The 24,884-nt window shown below is 36.1% G+C and overlaps 2 protein-coding genes across 2 annotated transcripts in view; both read right to left on the minus strand.

The window, feature by feature from the left end:
- Positions 1 to 18,477, minus strand: part of LOC137399450 (BTB/POZ domain-containing protein 7-like) — a 39,173-nt gene extending 20,696 nt beyond the window's left edge. The window contains exons 1-6 of the mRNA XM_068085571.1: positions 18,392 to 18,477; positions 16,542 to 16,845; positions 13,137 to 13,339; positions 11,623 to 11,742; positions 6,387 to 6,525; positions 149 to 354 (exon numbers count right to left, since the gene is read on the minus strand). Of these exons, the coding sequence (XP_067941672.1) occupies positions 149 to 354; positions 6,387 to 6,525; positions 11,623 to 11,742; positions 13,137 to 13,339; positions 16,542 to 16,767 (894 nt within the window). The 5' untranslated portion in view covers positions 16,768 to 16,845; positions 18,392 to 18,477. The remainder of the gene's footprint in view (positions 1 to 148; positions 355 to 6,386; positions 6,526 to 11,622; positions 11,743 to 13,136; positions 13,340 to 16,541; positions 16,846 to 18,391) is intronic.
- Positions 18,478 to 19,138: 661 nt separating this feature from the next.
- On the minus strand, positions 19,139 to 21,691 carry LOC137400084 (zinc finger protein 710-like). Its single transcript, XM_068086393.1, has 3 exons — positions 20,961 to 21,691; positions 20,649 to 20,775; positions 19,139 to 19,773 (listed from the first exon to the last, which is right to left on the minus strand). Exons 1-3 carry the CDS (start codon positions 21,661 to 21,663, stop codon positions 19,770 to 19,772), a joined length of 834 nt encoding a protein of 277 aa, XP_067942494.1. The 5' UTR covers positions 21,664 to 21,691; the 3' UTR covers positions 19,139 to 19,769.
- Positions 21,692 to 24,884: the final 3,193 nt, after the last annotated feature.

A 24,884-nucleotide genomic window follows, 5' to 3' on the forward strand; every position in this document is an offset into this window, starting at 1 on the left:
TTTTTAGATCTGACCTGCAACTACAGCTCAATAGGTGATGACCCAATCTGAAAAGCCTACAGACACACTGCAACAGGTGAGTTGCCAGATTAAAGAATTTCTTGGCAATCATTCAAAATCGAAGTGTTATGAATTATAAGAAGTCTACCTGATAGATGATGTGCAAGAGGAGTTGTCCATACTTGTGGCTCACAGCAGAATCGTCAAGAATTATTTCTGTCTTACAGCAACTGTCAGCGGTGTCATCCAGCCGCCTGACAATGAGGTTGCAGAGTAGCTCCGATCGTGATGCGAGTACAGCTGAGTGACACGAATACTGTGCCAGCCGAACAGACTCCGCAGGACCAGAATTGTCTGCAAGAAAATGTAGGGACTATGAAATGAAGAGTAAAACAATGAAAGCTAAATTTAAATCATTATGAAACATTTTGATAATTTTCATCGATATACCATTGTGGATGCAATACTGAAAGAAAGCCATGGCACTCCCACAAAACTTACTTTTTCACTTCGCCATGTTAGTAAAGGATTATAGAGGAGAAATGTTGGTAATGCATAGTGGGAAAATGTTGGTAATGTATAATGGGGAAATGCTTTGTTCCTAACAATCACCTTTATTTGACTACCGCATTTTTCACACCACAAGACGTACTTTGAAGCCTAAAACTTTCTTTAAAAATTGACTGTGTGCCCTTTAACAGGTCTCTATGGTCACCGCTCCGTGAACCACTTTTTGACAAAACAACGAAAACCTGTATGAAGCATACAGCGGAAAAGTCCCGCTAATTGCTATTTACCTGTTTGAGAAACCCCGTAAGACGGCATAGTTAAAACGACACGCTTATGAAACTAAATTTGAATTGAGAGGCAGCGAGTAAGTTAAGCCACTATATGCGGGTGGATTGTGGGCGCATGGGCCAAGGTATAGCCAGCCTCTATTGTCAGAGCCTTCAAGAAAGTCAGCGTCACTGTTGAACCCGAATGGGCTGGTGAGTTGAACTCAGACAGTGATGAGGAGGAACCCGGAATGTGGGACAGAATGTTGGAAGAGTGAATATTTTATTCAATAAAATTGACTGAGTTCACTGTTTTGTCTGTGTTGTTGTTTTATAGGTATGTTTTAAAATGCATCTTATAATATGGTGCGCATTATACGTACTGCATATTGGTTCAGTACAGAAATAGACCACGGGATTGAGACTGCACCCTAAAATACAGTATACCCTATGGTGAGTAAAATACGGTAGGCATCAAAATTATACGCATGAGTCAAAATTACCTTTCTAGCAGTTCAGCGATTCTTTTTTTGGAAGTACATAATATAAAACGATTTAAAAATAATGGAGTAAATTTGACAAAGTAGTGTTCATTCAATATCAAAAAGCTACCATTGATTATCTTTGACAACAGCCAAATACATCTACTGCATTGGCTTGTGTGATGGTTGGTAACACTTGTGGTCACGGTATTGAATGAGATCACAAATTTATAATTTTTCCCAATGTAATCGAAAGGAAATGACTGGCATCTTTAAAGGACCACTGGAGGCTCCCTGATAAAGTGCTGGAGTTCATGCATCAACTGCACTCTTTTAAAACTGATCTGATCAAATGTGAGGCATTGTAAGCCTGCCAAGATGTATTCTACTTCAAACATCTATGCACAGCAATGGCAACATTAATAGGGATCATTTCGTTTGGTTTAGGGGATCGGAAGTACTGCTCTGGTTGGTCTGTATTACACTAGATCAAGAGAGATTATCTAGTTGTGTGCATCAACCCTACTTCATCCGTAGGTAATCTCTTATTATGTCAACATTAGACTGGAACATTGCAATGCGTGTAAAAGCATTGTTTTGGGTGGTGACTGCAAACATTCCTTCATACTGCTAGCAATTTCTTAATAAAACCTTACACATACTGATTATTTTATTTAATGCCCACATTGGGTGTGAATTGGTTAACATAGAATAACACTTGAGCTATTTGCAAATGATTGAAATGCACAGAGAGTTATTTAAAAAGGCTGGTGTTTCCCTTCAAGGCAGGCATCATGTGATATTGTATTTACGCCTGAATGGTTAATTCTACTAACAAGCAAAATGATGTTCTACCATCCTAATAACGCTTGTTGTCATCCAATAAAAGTAGAAAATGGGTGCTGAGAATGACCGGACCATTCAGTTTCATTGATCAATATACTACCCATGCTAGTGTTACTAAAACAATTTTAAATTAAACATCGAAGCAAACACAGGGCAAAATGGAGTATTCAGTGTAGCTCATAATACAATTTACAAACAGTTAGCCACATGAGCACTTGATCAAAGGCATTAAACAGTATGGTGCTAGTTCATAGCCAGTGAGGCTTTAGCTAGTTGGTTAGTGCTCTACATCTAGTTATAACCTGTCTACTAATACATGCGTTTGTTACTCTTTGTGCTTCATAACATCCATTATTTGTGGTAAAAACAAACAGATTCCAGCAAAACAAAGCATGTCCTACTTTTTGGACATGCCAAGAGATGACATATAAAACTGATTAGGCCTAAAGAATGCAAGCATGAAGATGCCGACTGCTGCACAAGAGAAGCTGATGCGCAGAGCTCACCTGCAAAGAGTGTAGCCCACAGTCGAGTCAGCAACCTAACTTGTTCAATTGTATTTTAGGAATTAGACAGCTGTTAGGGCATGGTCAAACGAGTATAAAACAGGACATGTACTATTAATATTCACCCAGCGTGTTCGTTTTAGGTCAACACATAGAAGCTTTTCTCCTTTGCGCTGCTAAATTCATTTTCAAAGGATATGTTAATCGACCTTATTTTAATCACTTTTTCCTTACGTACCTGCACTGATCGTACATACCTGCACCGATCGTACATACCTGCACCGATCGCTCATCTGTTCACATGTATTGCATGAGAGAATAGGAAAGAATATTTAATTAGCCTGCACTGTATTAACTAAATCAGACTGCAAAACATATGCTTAAGATTTTAATATTATGATCACCATATGATCATAGCTTTTCATAACACCAAAATCGCTATTGCTATTTTTGTGCTAACATGTCCAGGCCTTTACTCAGTAGAGTTGAAAAATAGAGTTCACATGCAAGCTGACTCGCTTACGGCAATGTAAAACGTACATTATGTCTTAACATTCTACAAGGAAGCAATGAACCTAGATGATTCGTGAAAGTGATAAGTAATTTTATGACCAGGAGTTGTCTGAGTGTCCAATTTGGCGAGGGGAAGAACAAGAAATACAAAGTCTTATAGTCTCAAGTCTGGATAGTTTTGCTAAACAAAGGAGACTGTCTATCAAAAGAAATTGGCCAAAAACGGGCAAATAAACAAACAGAGGAAAAGTTATTTTGAAGAGACAAACGAGACACTAGCAAAACTCTAGCACTCCAGAAGAAGGTCATCTCAAAACCTCACCTACTTTTAGAAGAATACCAAAGTTGTTGTCTCATCTTACAGCGTAGCCAAGTTGAACACAAATATTTACACAGACATCACACAAATGAATTATCACCTCTACATCTATGACAATCACAAAAGACTTGTTGAATTAGTAACTCGACCAACCTCGCCACAATTTATCAGAGGTACAATAACTTGTGCCTCACATCTCTGCTATTTGCACCAGACGACTGCACTGATGACAACTAGAGTAGAACCCGATAAAGACGTTTTCATAAATGGACCGCTTACATGAGGCCTCAAGTGGATAACAGGTGTTGTCCACACAATTCGCAATAAACTATCCGCATAGTCAACATCAGAGGTTGCGGGACAGTATAATTTGGGATGCTGTCAGATTTCCTACAAATAGGGGTACTTGGCTCTGGTACACGTGTAAGGCATTTGAATTCTAATCGCATTACCCTTTGCAATATTATTTAAATTATGGTAGATTTTGGCAATTGATTGGATGTAATACACGATTGTGAAGTCAGGCAGGGTCTGTTAAGAGTGGGTACGCAAAAACCGTAAAACAGGGACGTCGTAACCCATGGGTGCACTGTAAATTGGTTAACACGAAGAATGGCAGGGTCAGTTTTGCGTAGACTATTTTCATAAAGGCACTACGTGTACAAAACTTTAGTACTTGTATAGAGTAAGTTGCAGCGATTCTTGTTGAGCATATTTTATACCCTCCATAGCAACACCAACCTGCTATATAAACAATATGGTTTGTTTGTGATACATCTATATATATTTCTCAAAGTTTGTTGTCTGTCACTTTTTTCGTCATGTCCAGCTAGAGCTATTATTAGAATTTTTGAATAAAGAATTTTTTTAGCATTTTACATTTTTTTGGGAATAAATATTTTTTAACCAGATCAGGTTCTACTGAACCTAACAGCCCATGATGTTATTGTTAGCATGTAGCATTTATTAAAGATAATAGATAATAATATAATGGTACACTAGTCTAATTCCATGACAAATTTCCATACAAAGTAAACAGGGGTAGTGATCGCTAAATAGTAATTCACATAAATGGTATTCTGAATAACGACCAAACACTGAATAACGACCAAACACTGAATAACGACCACACACTGAATATCGACCATACACTGAATATCGACCATACTTTGAATATCGATCATACTCTGAATGTCGATCATACTCTGAATATCGACCAAACCTCGAATATCGATCATACTCTGAATATCGATCATTCTCTGAATACCGACCAAACCTCGAATATCGATCATACTCTGAATGTCGATCATACTCTGAATATCGACCATACACTGAATATCGATCATACTCTGAATACCGACCATACTCTGAATACCGACCATACTCTGAATATCGATCATGCTCTGAATATCGACCAAACCTCGAATATCGATCATACTCTGAATGTCGATCATACTCTGAATATCGATCATGCTCTGAATATCGACCAAACCTCGAATATCGATCATACTCTGAATGTCGATCATACTCTGAATATCGACCATACACTGAATATCGATCATACTCTGAATATCGATCATACTCTGAATACCGACCATACCCTGAATACCGACCATACCCTGAATATCAACTATTAAAGAAGGATTAAGCGACAAAAGTCACCAAGTGTGCAACTCACAACAAATTCAAAACAAATTCTTTGAACTTTGCATTTGAAGTACATGTATAACTAATGCAAAAGAAAGTCAAAGCTTTGTTACTGCACCCAAACCACAGCTAACCATTATTGTCCATCTTTTGAATAAACAGATACTTGTTCTTATGCTTTTGACCCATCATTAAAGGTTAACTGACAACATTTTAAAATCACATTTGGTTATAATAATATAACTATGGTATGTCGCTTGTCATCAATGATTTTAATGGCAGAAAAAACAAAAGAATAAAGATGTAAATACTTGTGACGCAAACTTTTGGCTGCGACACGGGGAAGTCATTTTCTAGCAAAATGTAAACATATGTTAATACGACAGCTAAACTAGCTAATGTGAGAACGGAAAACCTTTCCTTATGATGCATCATTACAGGTCTTTTTAAAGCTCATAAGTAAGCTTAGTAAGTAAATAAAAACGGACAGTAAAAATAGGATTATTACTAGCAATACTGACTGAACACCGTTATAAACGCTGTTATAAGCTAGCATCTAGAGTTAAAAGAGTAGTGATTAGCTCACCAGCTCAGATCAATCTTGTGGACATGCGAAATAAGGCTGAAGCATCTTAAACAAATACTGGAAAAGTCTGTATCGTATTTGTATATTAGTTTTCACGTCGTCGCTATAGAATTATACAAATTGGCCCGAGTATTCATCTCATGGATTATGTTAGAACTAAATTCCTCCTGAACACAAAGTGAAAATTTCAAACATTTTCCATAAAAATAGCTACTCTTTCAAGTTATTTTTTGAAAACCTATTAATCTACACTTCACTTTTTTGGTGAAGGATTTTGAATGAGAGTTTTTAGATAAACCAGCTCAAAAGGAGCAATTTTTATGACTACATAGTGCAGTGTCTGTTTCTGGCATATATTTTAAAAATGCTGCGAATCTTTCTATCTCTTTTCCCGATTTGAAAAATTCTGATAAAACCTATTATGTGACCGAATTGACTAAAAACATTATTTAAACTCCTATTTGCAATTTTATGGGCGACTGATATTGACAATGCATTAATTTTTAAGCTGTTAGCTAACCTCTAACACACAACATCATCCCCATCCTCTCTAGAATCCCACTCAACAGTCGTAAGACGACTGGGAAAATTCTGACGATTGGGAAAAGAAGAAATAACTTGAATAGTAAAGCCTTTCGTAGATCATTTTTAAACTTATACGTCGGAATAACGATTACCTATTCATCAATGAGAAAGGGTAAAGAGACTTACTTGGCTGATTAATATGAAGGAAGACAAGGGAGAGGTCGGTGTAGCTGCAGGAGTGATGGAGATAAGCGAGAGCCTCGACGCATGTCCTTTGCACACCAAAATGGTTGCAGAGTGACTCAAAGTTGCCAGGAGATATCAGCTGCAACATCATTTATGGTTTATCACAAATTTAAATGCTCAAAATGACTGATCTATCAAGTTAGCTCTATTAAAATTACAAAACACGAAGATAAGCTAATAACTAGCTTTTGAAACAATCCTGTAATCCTCGTGTAACACCTGTAATGCTCATGTTAACTTCCTGTAACCACTATCAAAATGACAGAAATAATACAGCAAAGTTTAAAATTGATTGATTGACTTGGAGCCACACATATAAAGCGTACAGCATCACAGTACAAAACTGTTCCAGTTACATTCTCCAACAAAGACTAGTTAAACCTTGTTTGAACTTCTGAATTACTGCTGATGAGTTTTGTAATTTGAAAGTGTTGCTGCAGCATTTGAAACTGTATCGCTATTAGATCAGCAGTAGTGTAAACAAACTGAGCTAGCAAAACCTCTACTCTAACCTATGTTAGGGTGCACCTACTTAGAGTAAAACAATATGAACACCACCATAGAATTGTTGTTCGAATTGCATTAAAATTGAATAGAAGTTCTCTAAGAATTTTTACGGATATTCTGCAGCTCTGTGATAACCCAGAGTAAGCACAGAGCACTCTGCTTCAACCTAACAACTATTCCCTACAGAGGTAAAGTCTGGTTCCCATATCGGCCAGGGGGGAGGGGGGAGGAGGAGGGCCCTGGCGGTAATCTTGCAAAGCAAAACACTTGCTACGCTAGGTTCAACGGCTTATGTGCTGTGTTGCTGATTATCGCATAAAAATGGCTGCTCGCCATGCCGTTCCAAAAGTGCTGACCTTTACATTTACGGCGCATTTCGAAAATGTTTGCTTGCGGCTCCTTGCGAAAGTTGAATAGTGCTGAACTATTGTGTTGACCGCCTTGAACTACTGACGGTACTCGGCGTGTAGGTTCCGATTTCATCGCCGATAGCCCTGTGATCCTGCCACCATTGTTTGCGACGTATATAGGAACCAGGCTTGACTAATGATGCTCCCTCCCATGTCCCCAGAATCTGATTAAATCAAAAGAAGCGGAAGTCAGTAATGTGGCTCTTGCACAATATTTACCACACATTTCTATACACACATTTCTGTTCTATCCTCTCACCAACCTAATTTGCTTTATATTTTGTAAGAGTATGAAGCTAACGTTTATAAGAACACTTTCGAGCACCGTTGAGAAAAAGAGCAGACGTGAATGGAAGGAAATATGGCCACAATTACTTAAAGCTTCAGTTGCCAATGTTAGCCAACATAGCAAATCTGACTATGTTAATAGCACACTGACTGACAAAGTGAATATATATATATATATATATATATATACATATATATATACATATATATATATATATATATATATATATATATATATATATATATATATATATATATATACTAGTGATGGTAAAAGCTTAAGAGAGTCATGTTGCACAGTCCTGAAATGTCTATAAATACTGAACTAAATCATTCAGGCTTAATAGAAAGCAAGTAATGCAATAACTAACAGTTTAAAAACTAATTTCACTAACCAAATAACCTTTTTAAAACAACTTCAACTCAATAGTACTGAAACTTCTTTAAAATCTATTCCTTATCTACTTGTAATAACTTTGACCGCATTTCAGACCTCTTAGAGGTGGTCTAAACACAATTACATTAGCACGACTAGGTTTTTTGAGTCAATAAGACATACGTCAAACAAAAATCTACAATTGAACCTGTCATCAATGTCTCATTTCTCTATGCCTGCTTGATTTATCGACCTCATCTCACCATCACAAATTATCTAAAGCGATCACCATTGGTGACGATCATCATTTGTGACGGCTGGGCTTACTAAAAAATTAAACTTTGAAACCATTTTAATCAATTTTTGCCTTTAAAAGTAGGAATATACGTATATGTAACATTTTATAACCGGTACACGGAGGAATAACAATATCACTGGGGGTACTCCCATGTTTTGTGACGATTCTGACGACCCGACGACAGGGATATTTAAAAAGTGACAGACGAGACGACCATTTATCAATGTAGGTGACGAGGTGACGATGATTGTGTAAGTAGGATTACTAAAGGTACGGCTCCACATAACAAATTTTTCGTTGGTTCTGAGTTCTGGCCGAAATCACGGAAAACGCAGAATTAATCGGTCGAAATTCACAGAATTATTTGAGCTGTGCATGCCCACCGAGTTTGTCGACGAAACGCTTTTAACAGATTAAACAAATTATTAGCGAGCACGATTCTAGCAGCTTTAGCAATTAGTATAGTCCAAGACATGTATCGCGACACACAATAAAAGTACGAAAGCAATTCAACATAGAACACACGATGTAACTGTTTAAGTTGCGCTATTGTTAGTGAGCACGAGTCTAGCACATTTTTTAATTTAAGTAGTCCGAGAACATAATGCGACATGCAAGAAAAATATTACGGAAATTCACCATAGTAAATACGATGCCACCGACTTGATTGCGCTAAAGATGGCAACATTTTCTACCACAAAACTTTTGCTGCTAAAAAGGAAATATAATTAAAAAATAAACAATTTGTAGCTATAGCGTCCAAACAATAAATACATACAATAACGCAATCTAGGCAGTTGCATCGTGTGTACTATGTTGAATTGCGCTTATACTTTTATTGTGTGTCATTATACGTCTCTTGGACTATACTAATTGCAAAAGCTGCTGGAATCGTGCTCGCTAGCACGATTCTAGCAGCGCAGAATAATTCTGTGTGTTTCAATCATTTCGTGATTTTGGTTAGAACCAACGAAAAATTTGTTACGTGTAGCCATACCTTTAATAACTTATTATTTGTCCATAAATCAACACGTTCAACCGAAACTTCACTAGTTTTGGTTTGAAGCATCTGGTCCAGCATTTATAGACTGCCAAATAATTAAAGTAAACAGCAATGAAATGCCACGACATTAACAGCAAATCCGTTTCCAAGTCTGTGACTGACAGTGATTATTAAAGACAAACTCGGTCTATTTTCAGTACAAGAAATGTAGCCCTAAAAGCCTGAGACGGCTGTCACTCTTCGCAGAGTAATCAGCAATGCTCCCAAACATTACTAATAAGTTTGTGAAGGTCGCTGGTTGAGCCATGCTTTTGGTTAGCAGAAGTTCAAACTGAGCAAGTTTCAGGTTTTTAACGCAACCCAGTGCCACCAGAATGGATATTTGTATTAAAATAACGAATGTGAAGAAAGAGGTTGTTTTGGTTACCAACTTGAAAAAGGTGACAGTGATTTTAAAAGTGACGACAGTGATTTTAAAAGTGACGACAGTGATTTTACAAGTGACGACAGTGATTTTAAAAGTGACTATTCTGACGACAACTTTGTGTGGTAGGACCCCCATCACTAAATGGCATTCACTGTTCATCAACTAATATCGTTAATCGATTGCACAATAATGCTGTTCTACTTATATCCAAATACCAGATCTATAAAATTGGTAAATTGTTACATAGAGCGCCCCATACGAATGACAGGAGCTGTAGGAGTACTACACACAGTCAGTAATCAAAGTGTTCATACAGTAAATACTTGTGGGTTGAACTTGGGTTTAGACCGATTTTGTCGAGCTAATAATAGGTTGGGTAGTGTTGTTACTCTCATAGTTCGTCAGAGAACTAGCAACTTTCTCCAATCAGAATTGTTAACGGTTTCATTCAGAGTCCGAAAGTGAACTAGCAACTTTCTCCAATCAATTAGAATTGTTAAAGTTTTTGTGCAGTCTGAAAGTGAGAAACGTGTCCGAGTGTTGCTCAAGTATTCAAGAAAGGAAATATAGTTATTGTTAGCTATATGTATAGGTTCACACTGAGTTATTAAATTTATGTTCTGACTTCTGGTACTCTTTGTGCTACACACAAACTTGTACCCTCGAATCTAGAAGTGTTTATTACTGTTAATGTTTCATGGCTACACTGACATTAAAAATTGTAAAAGTGCTGATAAAGTATTCTAAAAAAGGAATTTCAATTTATAGATGACCAAACTTTTGTTAAGTTCTTTAAGTTTGATTGTTTTTATTGTGAATTTTTTTATTCGGCAATCAAAATGATTAAAGGTTTTACCTTTCATTCAAGCCAACTGTGAGATTCGTAGGAATCCTAAAAAGAACTACAATTTACAAGTTATATAAGAATGTTTGCGCTGAATTGCCTAATTTTTTCCTTCTGAATTACCTAATTACTTCCAACATTATATCGTTAAAAACATTGCAAATGCAACAACCTTTCATAGTGCTTCTTCACCAAAGTCAGTACCTAACGTGGGAACCACGAAACGCGTTATATTTGTAGCTAAATAAAGTAGCAGAGTGGGAAGAAGAGACCTTCAGCTGTACAGCAAATGAACATAGCTGCCTTATGAAAGAACAACTGGACACTATTTCTTTCACAAGAATCAACCGGTTTGTGGGATGTTTCCTTGGGGTCGATGCTGCTTGAAGCGATCTTGTGGTTGGCTTGCTCATGGAACACTCCAAAAACAAGTTACTCTCACACGACCTGATGGGTGGAGCATTCTAATTTACTACATTTATTCTACTAAAATATTATTGCTTAAACTCGTTATCAAGCACAATTGTCAAAAAAAAATTTTTAACACATCAAGTCATATATTATATGACAACATTAATGAATTTTTAATTAGTCTCCTGCACCAAATATGAGGCACTTAGTCACATACTGGCTATGGCCAAAATTAGGTCGATCCTCTAAAAAGTCGATTTCGCCAAAACATAAATGCGACAGTCGTAAACTTGACATTTTATAATAAGCTCCATGACATCTTAATTTGAACAGCGACGAATGCCAGTCAAGTTATAGCCATAGTGACCAGGCCTATTTATTCATATTTGCTGGTATGTATGATATCAGTCCATGTATGATATGTATGGTATATATGATATCAGTCCATAGCCGTATCTTTACCACCCTAATCAATTTAGTCGATTAAAATTGGTTCACAGGCACAAGTTCAATGACAGTGAAACTTCCAGGTTGCAGTGTTAAATGGTACATGACAGTAAGCGGGTCACAGGCACCACAATTCAAGAATTCCTAGCAGCGCAACTGTCTTACCTCGCTATTTGGAAGACAGTCTGAGTAGAGGTAGTAGAGAAAGTGTAGAAAGATTGTCGAGTCAACTGTGCAGCTGGATGAGGGCACGTCTACTGTCCGATCTTGTTGTTCAGCAAACAGCTATAATCATTCAGTCACTCATGACATCAAATGTAATAAACAAAAACAAACTAGCCAGGTGAAACATCACATCTGCCAATGGTGTGCGCTACAAGATTAGTAAAATTAGCCAGGGGCACCCTACATAAATGACAGGAGTTGCCCGTTCGATCAGCAATGAAACTGTTCCCATAATCAACGATGCATATTGCAGGTCGGCACGCTATAGACTGATTCCTGAACTAAATTAAATTTTGATTGCTATTTCTACAATTGTGACACAATGCCCAACTGTGGACACTCTCCAGTTGAATAAAATGCTGATATTTTGATACCGAGTCTGACAAAGAAATTTATGTCTGACGAATATTTGAACAACGGAAATATTCTTTCTAGCCACAGGCGCTGCAGAAGTAAGTATCATAAAGAAGAACATATTTTTTCTAAAAGTTACATGAATAGGTTTGCACAAAGTTATTGATTTTTCATTACAAAATTATGTTTATAAAAATTGTATACGCGATAGCATTTAGCGATAAATTTTCATTGATGTTAGGTGTATGGTATTGCCAAAAGCTTGTATTTGAGGCTGAATAAAATTACACATGCAAAAAGCAAAAATGTTCCTTATAAACTAGAGAGCTGCAAAACGCTCCACTTTTCTTCCCTCATAGTGAGCGATTAACTCATGGGGCATCTGCTCGATGCGATTCAGTTGTCAGAGTTACCTCCCACAAAGCAATACTTCTTACCATTTCTCACATGTGGCTCTCCTATGGGCACCCCAGACACGCTATGTATGTAACTTCAGTATTCAGTAGACAACCCCATAAACAATCGGCAATGTCTGTAATATTGTTGCGAGAGTGTTGAGAGAAGAACTTGTCACACCCTTGTTGATGAACAATGAAAGATTGAGTGGCGAGATGTAGACAAGAGTGCCTCAGGCAATCCTTTAGGTGAAAATCAACTGAAGACTTTTGAGTAATCCAAAGATTATCAGTTCATGTTTAGCCATTGTTAGCTTGGTAAAAAGTTTTTTTTTAAATTGATATTTATTTTAAAATTATTAAATCATTTTATGATTTGCACTATTAAAAATAAATATCATTAAAAGTATTACTAAAAGCTTGCTATCATGGTACCACATATGAAAAATACCAATCAGAGAGTGGGTCAGCATGTTTATGCTGAGAAAGGGTGAGGCAAGTGCAAAAGCTACTTAAACCAGACAAGTGCAGGTTCAGCCACACTTGACCGATTCAATCAGTCAACCAAAATACAAAGTCAGTATTGCGAAAGTCAGACATATGCAAAATGGTAAATTCGTTGCAGCAATAGTGGCGTTCCCATGGCACTAGCAATTGGAATGCAATATGCAGGTATCTTAGACAGTGAATGAAACGGTCTATTACCTTTTGAAAATAGACACTCCTCGAGGCGAGAATAGCCTTATGACACGGGAAGCAGGCGCCCTGGTACCTGAGGATCAAGTCGGTGCAGACTTGCTTCTCAAGTACGGATAGAAGATCGGTTGGACCGCTGTGGGTGAGACACCTCGCAGAAGCTGCCTCAGCAGCGACTTGATGCAGAGTTATAATGGACTCGTATACCTCCACTGTATAAAATAACTGGCTTTAGTTTCTAAGTTCCTTTAGCCTAATATCCTATGACATCGCGATAATCAAACTAGCTGCTGGTAACTACTGGGTATGCAGGGAGCAGTCAACAATTTTTTGTTTACTGAAAAACTGTGACAGACTTGCTTAGGTGAAGGGCAACAGTAGCAAATCTAGTACCTGGCAGAGCAAATGAATGTGACCAACCACGTTGAGAGGCGAGCTGGTGTACTGAGTAGTCCAGCTTCTCAAATATTATCCAAGCGTGTTTATATCAAAAGCTCTAGAAAAAGGCCAATAAACACACGCGCGGCCTTATCAAATAGTGCCATGTAATAGGTAAAGAATTATTAGGATTCATGTATTAGAATTCCTGAACTTGCGAGTCATTCACACAGCCAGAAGAGATGAAATCAAGCGAAAGATGGAATTACTTCACTCAATACGACACGTGCTCAAACAGTATTGTTAGACTTTTACAACAGGTAATTGAGCTAAAAAGTTTCTGATGAAACAGTATTGATTGAGAAAAAGAGATTAAGATCAGGGTTGCTGCGGGAATGCTAGCAATCAAATGGCGATACAGTTTAGTCAGTCAGCCTCTTCATAAATCATTCACTTACGCCTGAGAGTTCAAGTGCCATTCTTCAAAACACTCTTACTCATACTATTAGATAACCATTTCTTAAAGAACATAGGCTAACTGGGCAGGTTGTAACTCGCGTACACTATGATCCTTATGCCGCTGCTAAGCCTGCAGAACCGTCAACAGAGTGTCATATGATTATTGAGTGTTATTAAAGAAAAACACATAAGAACTCAAAACCATAGTATATTACAAGCATATTGCATATACTTTATAAATATTGCTGCTTCCTATCTATACTCACGCTGTTGATTTTTTAAAATTTTGTTTAATACATAGATAATTCCAAGACTGCATAAAAACCAACAATGATAGCTTGTTAAAAATGTAAACGCAAAGAATTGGAAGCGATATAAATAAATAGATAATGGAACCCTTCCTAAACTGACTGAATAGTCCCCTCCCCCTCTCCCCCCTATAAAGTACTTTATATATACATGTATATAAAGTATTATATATAAAGTGTGCCACAATATATATAAGATATCGTGAAGGAGGGGTCATGCGACCACATATTACTAGCCATCAGCGACAAAGCGTTAATTTGGGACCACCTGAAGCATGTTCCAGACAATAACTGAGTTTTGCAACAATGACGTTTCAGTACATAACAATGGCAAGCTGCGTTTCTCATTTTCTACTGACAAATTGACAACCTTTTAATATCTATATATAGATCTCTTGAAGTATGTTTTATGTCTGTATGTGGTGTATCCGCATCTCAGCAATAGCTATTACTAGAAAGTCCACTGTCATACAGCCCACGACCAAAGTGATATTGGAAAAAAGAAAGGGTACTGATGGTTGAGAAATGCAATATTAGCAGTCAAATAGGATAACTGCAATGGTAGCTGCAATGTACTACGTGTGGGTGTTATTATATACAACAAATAGCAATAATGAAAGGAAAAGATTATATGTTTATATCTCTCCTCCTGCAAAAAGAGAAATGCAATATTGGCCAATATTAGAAGTAAAATGCACTGATATTATTAGAATAACCAATATTATTAATATAGTAATAATATAAAACCAATGCACAATTTTGTTTACATTTCAAAACGTCATAGCTAACAATATCACGAAGTTGTGATATTTATATAGATTTTTAGAAAATCTGTACTACGTAGTCATTGTTCTGTAGTCATCCAAACTTATAATTAATTATTGTAATAATCTCATAAAAACCGTTAAAAAATATCATCGTCATTTCCTTTACTTACACTGCGTTGGACATCAGTTAGAATACGAAAGTACTCAAATGTGTCGGCAAATGAAAATGAAAAAATTGAAATCGGCAAAAATGAAACGATTTCTGTACTCCTATGTTAATTGCTGAAATCTTCGGCAATGCTATAGACTGGCGAAAAGTGAACGTTATTTTTTCGTGAAATGCGCAAGACTTTATCGTTCTATTCTCTGTCGCTCGGCGTTTCAATTTCCGGTCTAACTTTTATTAAACCAAGCTTTTCAAGCGTTTTGTGGCGATTTTCGTCCAAATTAATCTGTCTATTTGTGTATAATCCGATCAGATGGGTTAGTTTTAGGAATTTGCGGTAACCTTTCAAAGGCTTGATAACATATTTAAAGAGGTTTATATGCGTTTTAATCATTATTATACTTAAACGACTTTACTGAAAAATAGTTAAATTTGTTGATAGGATTTCGTTGCAAGGGTTTGGTGACGGCCGTTAACGAATAATTTTTCGGGAGTTGTGTGCACATGTGCATTTATCATAAATCTCCCAATCAATCGCTTCGCTCTTGTTTGGTCGTGTGAAAATCTTGGATTAAAGAATCCGTACCATAGAAAATTTGATGTCGGACCCTACCATTCGCCAGTCTGACACCCTACCCAATAGGCCACAGAAAATGGGTTGTTACATTGGCTCTTATATAGCGACTTAGCTCTCCGATGTAAGTCGCTATATGGGAGCACATACCCAATGGCTTTGCATACCACGCAGTGTGATTGCGTAAGTGATTGTCATTTGTTGGCTTATTAAAATTTTCCATGGGCAATCTGCCAGGCTAATAGCATGTGGCAGGTAACTCTCATTACTTCTCATTCTTTATAGGCTGATTTGTAATACTCGAACTACGCCGGGTAGCACAGCTACTATTTATAAAAAGTATGACAAAAAGCTTTAGAAATAGGAATCGCCTTTTTGTATTGATTTATGCAAAAACTAAATTTAAATATGTCTCATTTTTTTGCTTTCTTTAGTGATTTATTTATGCATGTGATGTATGCGCATTTAATTAAATATGGCATGAGGCCTAATCTCACAATAAAGCATATCATCATCTATTGACTCAACATTCTGGTAAACACAGGATCGAATCTTTGGACATTTTTTCTAAAACTGCACCACATATATGTGAAACTTACCTGCAAAATTGCACTTGATTGCAAAATTTACAATTGCTTGCAATTAACAATTTACAACTCATTTGCAAATTGCACTTAATTGCAAAATTTACAAAATATAGTAAACGCAGAACTGAATCTTTGAGCATTTTTTCCTATCGCACCACATATATGAAAAACTTACCAAGACGTGAGAGCTCAACCGTAGTCCATGTGGATACAAGTTCTCTAAACAGCTTACACTGGTCCTTATTCGGATGCTTGCTGTTGTAGTGAATTATTCGTTTCAGGGTTCGACTTAACCGCTTGTGTTTGTCAAACTTCCGGCCAAGAGCTTGTGTTATAGCTGCTTTCCTGATTTTGGATGGCAAATGTGGTAGTGGCGGTACATGACTGCCAGTGCCACCCATCTTTCTTGGTTAGTTGAATTCAACTCAACAGAGTCAGTGAATGTCCTCCATCAATATGTACAAGAAACTGTCGGTTTTCTAAATCATCCCAAAATATCAGGATACTAGTTGACAGTAATTAATACCCGGAATTGCATGCAAGTATCTTCAAAAAGTTTTAATCCATTTAAAAGTTTGGTCTATCAGAAAAACAAAAGAAAATGCCCTTGCGATAGCACAGTTTTAGCAATGAAGGCATGTTTATAATCAAAATATGCTGTCGATGATCCACTAATTAATGTGATTGCTTGATGCGTGACAAACATGACAGTCTTACACCAGCTGTAACACGAAATGCAATTATAAAAACAAAACTTCCACAACAACTATATATACATGATGATCCATTACGCCAATGAGTAGGGGCCTACTTGAATTGGTTCAGGCAAAAATGAGGAGCGACAGTACTTTTTCGGGTGAAATACAATTCGTTAAAAGAGACAATCATTTATGTCAATGTTATCTTGACCAGATTCAACCTTTTCAATAAATTTCGAACAAACTCCTGTCCATAAGCCTCAAGTGTAACTATAGCACATTCTTTGATACAATCGGTGACACTATCTGACTGCCCTAGTCTGAAAATCTATTTTCTGGATTATAAAACTTCTAGATTTTTTGTGGAGCATGGCATTAAAATGTCCAAGTTAAATTACGCTCACAGCCCGTATTGTAGCAGGATTACTCACATCATCATGTGACTTCTAAAATTTCGTTTATGGTTAATGCAGCTCACAGTTTGTGTGATTAACTGGTTAAAAACTATCGGACATGAAATTACTTCAAAAAGAAACATAAACACCACAAAAAATCTGGAACACCTTATTTAGCAATAATTTCAACTCACATATAACGTGTTTGCCATTAAAATATTGCATTACATTAATGTCAATGCCATCTGACTAGTAGTATCGAGTCTCAAACCAAATTATAAATAAAGGAGACGATGTCAAGGCATAAAACTTTAATCTCAGCCTACTATAATACATAAAAACACTAAGAAATCTCCCAAAAAAAAAAACAAAGAACAATAAAAAGAATAACTAAAAAGCATTTTTGTAATAATAATCATGTTTATACGGTGCAGAGATTTAAAAAAAATACATTTCAATAATCATTTCAAACTCGAATAGTCTAAAATAGGTTTGCAACAATTACTAATACTCCATAAGCACAATGCAATTTGAATGCTCTGTGTAAGCAATCTGCATAAACAACCGTTAAAAGCACGCAATGACCACGTAAACAAAAAGACAACGTGTAATACGAGGCTGGTTGCGTAAAACTGTTGTGGCGTTTAATTTTACTCGTTCAACTCTTCAAAACGAGTGACGTTTAAATATTTTAAAAGATATTTGCTATTCGTAGAATGTCTAAAATCTTTCTATTTTAAGTGAGCGTCAAATCAATGTTTACCTCCTTACCATTGTCTTTTGTGAATTTGAAAATTCAATGTTCTATTACTACCATATTAGATTTAATATAATGTAGATAACTTTGATTATATTAGTCGATAATAATAGATGCGAACATAGCATTAGTAATCAGTATCACTTTCAACCAAAACTTATTTTAGTTTCCCTACCAGAGTGACAATCTCACGATAAAAGCCTGAAGATGTAAACAACTAGTTGAAACAGCGAATCAGCTAGCCTAAAGCGTAGTATCACAGATTCATCAGAACAGAAAATATTTGATTTCAAGGATGGAGATAACGACTGTGTACCAAGTCTGCCCGTCAGGTTACAAAGTTTTCGACTTTATTGTTAAAATATGAGTATAACTTTCGACCTACTAATTAGCGGGCGAAAAAACGTTTTGGTATGATTAGAATATCCTAATTCGCACTACTGTACTCTGTAGCGCAACTCTCACGTATACGTCACGATAATTAAATAAGCGACTAGTTATAGAAGTTTTGAGCAATTAAATCATTAGATCAATTGTAATACAGAAGTAACAAATAGAAAAGTACATTAAATGTACAAAGCAGTTTTGTATTGAAAATCGTTGGGCATTTTATATTTCAACTAAATAATCGAAATCATGCTGTGTTGCTAGATTTACTCCTAAAGAATTACAGAGAGAACAACTCCTACAAAGCATTTGCGTGTATTTTCATATGCCAATACCTGTACCTACATGTATTACTGTATGTACTAAGTATATTGTGTAACTAATTCTGCGTGCAAATAGAGGCTCCTTATTTTATTTGTGTGAAATGAAAAACAACAGATCTGAAGGGCATGCGCAATACGTTTTACAGTTTACACAAAATCTAGTTACCTGTCATGGGCTGCTATGCGTAGGGCGAATAATGATTTGACAGCAAATAATGACAAACATTTCTCAGGTCAGATTTTTATTTTTGCTTGTAGTTCTGATGATCCTTGCAATTATAATAAAATATGTAATATTACATTTCAGCAATGGTTAAAATGACTAAATTCAACACAAATATTGCTGGTTACTGGTCATAAGTTAATAAATGTTTTGATACAGAACAGTCAACATTCGCTGCAAACTGTAAACAAAAACTTGATGAAATAGGTGGAGCATGTTGAAAATAGCCAGGCGAATAGTAATTCAGCAACAAAACTGGATCACATCACACATGTCTTCAAACAGTGCTTATAAATGTAAAACTCAAATTATAGCTGTGCTTACAAGTTTCTAGTTTGTCTTGATGACAGTGAAAAACACAAAATCTCAAAGCTGGAATATGAGCGTACATAAATTTATAACTAAAAGATTATAACTAAAGCTAGACCAAAATAAAACTTAACAAACATCCATGGAATGAGAAATAGGAAGACTATTTACATCTAGAGAACAATATGTTGACGAAAATACTATTTGCAACGATTTAGAATCAGGGTGATTAGACACATACATATATACAATGTACATAACTCCTTTAATATTCGAGCAGAACTTTCGCTGGTGAAGTTTGATGGGAACTTTTACCTGCGAAACAACCAATTACATACAGTGAACAAACAGTCTAACTAATCAGCCGACTCTAAATATATCTTCATTAATTGTTAGCATTACCACAAAATTTACTTGGTATTTTGTAAAAAAAAAAACTTTGAAACAAAATCTGATTGAAACCGAAGTGGTTGTCAAGGCAGCAGGAAAAAGCAACCGATGTGATCTATTGTTATCAGAAATATATAGTAAATACTTTATCATATCAAGGTTTGAAAGCCATAATACATTCAGTTGAACCAAATGTTTCATTACAATGATGATTTTTAAAACAAAGAGTGATCATCTGAATAAACTGGTTACTCAGGCCTGCACATACAGTACTAAAAATGTATGGAGCGCTTAACGATGTTTTATCTTGCCCAAGTTTTTTTTGCAAACAAAGCTAAAAAAAATGAATGATCATACATAGCAGACAGTTTAAAAAGGCCTTAATACAAAAGTAGTAAAATCAGTTATCATGTTACAAGCCGGATCACAGAGCTACAACGATATATTGCAACTTATATACAACTTTAGATGAGGACTAGAGAAACACCTTCTCATAATGCAAACTTATCAAATGGGTGACGAGAAACATAACACTACAGAAGTAAAAAATTTAAAATCAACTTAACAACTTTAAACTTCAACTTGAAATGTTGAAAACTTAACAACCATCCATGGAATGAGAAATGGGAAAACTATTTACTTCTAAAGATTATATTGACAAAAAGACCATTTGCAAGACTTTAGCAAGCGATAAAACGTTGCAAATAAAATCAAATTTAGCTTCAAAACCTAACAAAACGAAAACAAAGAAATAATTCCAATATATCACTGATAGTGAACAGCAGAAAGCAAAGACTTACTTGGAAAAATCAAGCAAGCTATTTTCAAAAGGCCAAGAATCTACCCCTTTTTCTTCTGATGCTGAGTACACTTGTTCTATCTGCAGCTCAGACGGCTTCACATCACGCTCGGTGTCAAAATTTAAGTCTATCAAGAAAATTATAAAACACTTGATAAACCAAACTAGAGAATAAGAGCTACCACTTGTCTAATATCCTAGAGATGTACACACAACCATACACTGACATACAACTAGGAAGGGTAAGATAACTTTCGATTACAAATATAATGATAATGGTGCACTATTACAAAGAAACATTTAGTTGACATACCAATGCCATTCTTTGCTGGGGCTGCTTTATTAGAAGTATTCTCATTAGACTTGTGATTGTCAAACACATGAGATGTGTACCTTAACTTGGATGCAAACTGAACGCCACACACCTCGCAAATGTACGTCTGCATCGTGTGAGCCTTCTCATTCTTCAACGGTTTCACAGGAGTAGCCTCAAACTTAAAGTTGGAAACACTTTTGTAAAGTTTCGCTGTCTCCTTGAACCAAATAAGATTCTCAGATTTCTCCACACTCTCTTCATATTCAGCTTTCTGTTGGCCATGCTGTCGCATGAAATGTCGAATGAGTTGAAAGCTATAGTGGAAGGGAAGAGAGCAGATACAGCAATTGTACCTGTACAGGCCTGTGTGCTCTGTGGCGTGCTTCTTAAATGAATCAATTCGGGAACCTTTGTAGTCGCAGGAAGGACAAGCAAATATCTGCCACTGAGAAGACGATCTTACTGGTTCGGGGCGGTGAACAGCCACGGGGACATCTGCCATAGAATAGTAGATACCGTGAGCTTGTTGCTTATGATGGTGTAATGTGTTAACATGGCTGTATCTCGCAGTGCAATGATCACATCCGTGAGGGTATATTTTGGAATGGGTGACCATGTGATCCATGAAGTCGAACAGATCAGGGTTGCGATGTTCACAAAGAGTACAGCTGTACACCTTCCCGTCTCCATTAGCAGCCATTTTAATACCTGTAACGAGTCATACAGTTGGTGATGGCTATATAGCAAATAAAGCTTGATGTGAGGAAAGACAGCATCCTTGAAATTGACCCCAGCCGGAAACCAAGTACAAACTGGTCTTTAAACGGTTGATAAATTTATACATCATTCATAAATCATGCATACATACAACATACATAAATATATACATCATACATAAATCATGCATACATACAACATACATAAATATATACATCATACATGTCTGTATGCATGTATGTAATTATGGTCAAAATGATGTATGCTCCATACATCATCTTGACCATCTTTATTAGCTTTACGTAAATAATTATCCTTTAGATAATTACTTAAGTTTAAATTGCTCTGAACATAGCTTTTAAAAAACCACATTTTATTTATTACATAATAATTATGCATACTTGATAATTCCTATGTTATAAATTTGCTTTACCTTGAGTGAAAAACTAACAAGCTATCGCCATTTTACTCATTATAATCTGAGACCTTTAGGCCTAAAGATGAACTTGCACAAACTTTTAGTAGATTCTATTAGAAAGTATCGGTATTCATCAATCATTGGAGATTGTTTTTTATGTTTGAGGTGATCTGAGGTGAAGTGCTATTTTATATGATAAATAATCATACGATTTTACAACATATAGAAAGCCAAAGTTCAGACTAGAATTGCCTATACAATCTCATGTAAATTAGCTCAACTAGTCAAATGATACATATTAAATGAATTTACCGTAAAACCTTTAATTGAATGCCACCTCTATTTGAATGTCACCTCTATTTGAATGCCACCTCTATTTGAATGCCACCTCTATTTGAATGCCACCTCTATTTGAATGCCACTTCTATTTGAATGCCACCTCTATTTGAATGCCACCTCTATTTGAATGCCACTTCTATTTGAATGCCACCTCTATTTGAATGCCACCTCTATTTGACCGCCACCATGGAAAAAGGGTTGAAAAATAGAGTGCCACTCTTTAATTGACCACCACCTCCATTTCTACTTTAACATTCTTCGATCTTTACGAGCTCATAATATTAATTGATCAGTAGAAAAGTGTCCACAAATCATATTAATAATGCATTGTTTACATCAATAACAACTAATTCTCCTGTTTTCTAATTTCAATGTTTTTCGTTTTGTTTTCCGCTAAAACTTTGAAAGCACCATCATAAAAATAATTAATAACTATCTCAGGCTAATTGTAGTTCTTTGTTTAACACGGTCTTGATGCTTCGAATTTATATGTGTATAAAAATGTGTATATAAACATGCATATAAAAACGGTTTACATTTACGATGGTGCAAAGACTACATTTAGTGAGCAAAACTTTTACGCGTTGCATTTGTGTTAAATGCAATGTGTAATGGTTTTGCTCAGCCAAAAATTGTTTGGACACCAATATCACTAGTTCAGTAGTGCAGAAGAGGTTAGGTCAGAGGACATTGTGGAAGGTATTGAACAACCAGAAGAAGTTCGTTCCATCGAAAGCAACAATCAGAACGCAGCTACCCGAGCTAATGATGCAAATATTTTTGTCTTATAGACGTTAATTTTTGTCTCTGTATGTAATATAAGTATGGTTCATGTATGTCACTTGTTTATGACTAAATATTTGCAGCATTTGATCGATTGTCTTTCTATAACTTATAGATGTGCAGATTTACAGCGCATTATTTAATAGCATCGTTGCGGTTATCTTAACACAACTTACAACGGATCGACGCTCATAACTCCTCTTCTATTGCACATAAAAAGCTAGTTTTGGCTGCAAACTGTAGCAAGCATATCAACGAGTGCAACGAGCTTTTATTCGCTTTTATTTGCATTGTTAAATATATGTAGTTATAAAATAAAAATATGTCTTCAAATTTAGAATTAAATAAAAAATTGAAAGCTTTAGCAAATTGCAAAGCAAGGCACATGCTATAATATCATCGCAGATTAATTGCAACAGATAACAACTGGTAGAGATATTTTTCGGCTTCCCAATGCACATTTTATTAAGAGAGCTTTGACAAGTTAGAGGTAAGTTAGCAGATTTATTGCATCCCAAAGGTTTAATATCAATCCATCGAAAAAAGAGGTCAAAATATAGGCGACATTCACTACCCCTCCTCCCCAAGCAAGATTTGTATGGTATAAAATGGCATGCAAATAAAAGTCATAATATTCAATACTCTTCAATCTCCTTTTGAATTTTTGAAAATGTAAAAATCATCATGTAAATTTATTAACATGCCAAACGGCAAGGTATCTCAAATGGGACTGAGATTTGATGTCAGACAGCTGCTACAAGCATGCCCAACCACATATGTTTTAAATTCTGGTGAAGTTTGAGTGTTAGAATACAAGTTTGATGACGGCGTCCCAACACCAATATCAAACCAACTGACTGATGCTCTATCATGCCTTCTATTTAAAAAGCTGCTGATAGTGCTCAAATATGCGTTTATTGGTGCGCTGTCAACAGTGCTGTGAAGTGGTATATTTAGATGTCTGACTTTCCTAAAATTGTCACAAAATTCAGAGACACAATGACCTTTCCCAAATAGCATGACGCATTGAGACTTTACTAAGTATGCTCTGACTGCTCTCAGAGTGCAGACCTTTATCAGTCCCAGTCACCCTTCCTGCTCTCCGACATGGCAAGTGTAGGCGCATTATCTCGACGCTTAGTAGAGCTAAATTTAAAAAAACAATGGTGTGGTTTATGACGCATGATGCAAATGATAACGTAGGGTCCGGAAACAATAAGCACAAAAATGATTGGAAAGGTTTTGAGGAAAATAGAGCATTGAAAACGTGAACAAATCATTTTCTCCGTACATGGAAAGTCAGCTAGGTGACGAGTGGTCTTTAAGCATTAATTGCATAATGCTAGGTGAAGTAGAGAGCCAGGGCATTTACCTTCACCGCAGATAGCTGAGCAGTGTTTAAGTAAATTGCTAATTGAAAATTTAAAGTAGCAACCAGGCTATAACGCTCTCGGCTCATAAAAAGAACTGTTTGGGCTATAGTAGCACTTGAGTAATGGGCCTGTTTGAGCTAGGAACTGTTCATAACAAACCATATTAGGCCTACACTAATTGCTAAACACTACTTAAAAAATTGGGTATTAGCACAATAGGATACTTGTGGCTTGAACAATGATTATCATGACGATTACTCCAAGTTTACTACTCATTTTGAGTAGCGCTGA

The sequence above is a fragment of the Watersipora subatra genome, chromosome 7, assembly GCF_963576615.1.
Source record: "Watersipora subatra chromosome 7, tzWatSuba1.1, whole genome shotgun sequence".
NCBI classification, from domain to species: domain Eukaryota; kingdom Metazoa; phylum Bryozoa; class Gymnolaemata; order Cheilostomatida; family Watersiporidae; genus Watersipora; species Watersipora subatra.

Bases quoted from the DNA above. Each gene is read 5' to 3' on its own strand.
- LOC137400084 (XM_068086393.1), bottom strand. From the start codon at position 21,663: ATGGCTGCTAATGGAGACGGGAAGGTGTACAGCTGTACTCTTTGTGAA. The intron at 20,776-20,960 runs GTATGTCAACTA...TTTTCTTGATAG, and splicing joins CCCAGCAAAGAATGGCATTG to ACTTAAATTTTGACACCGAG.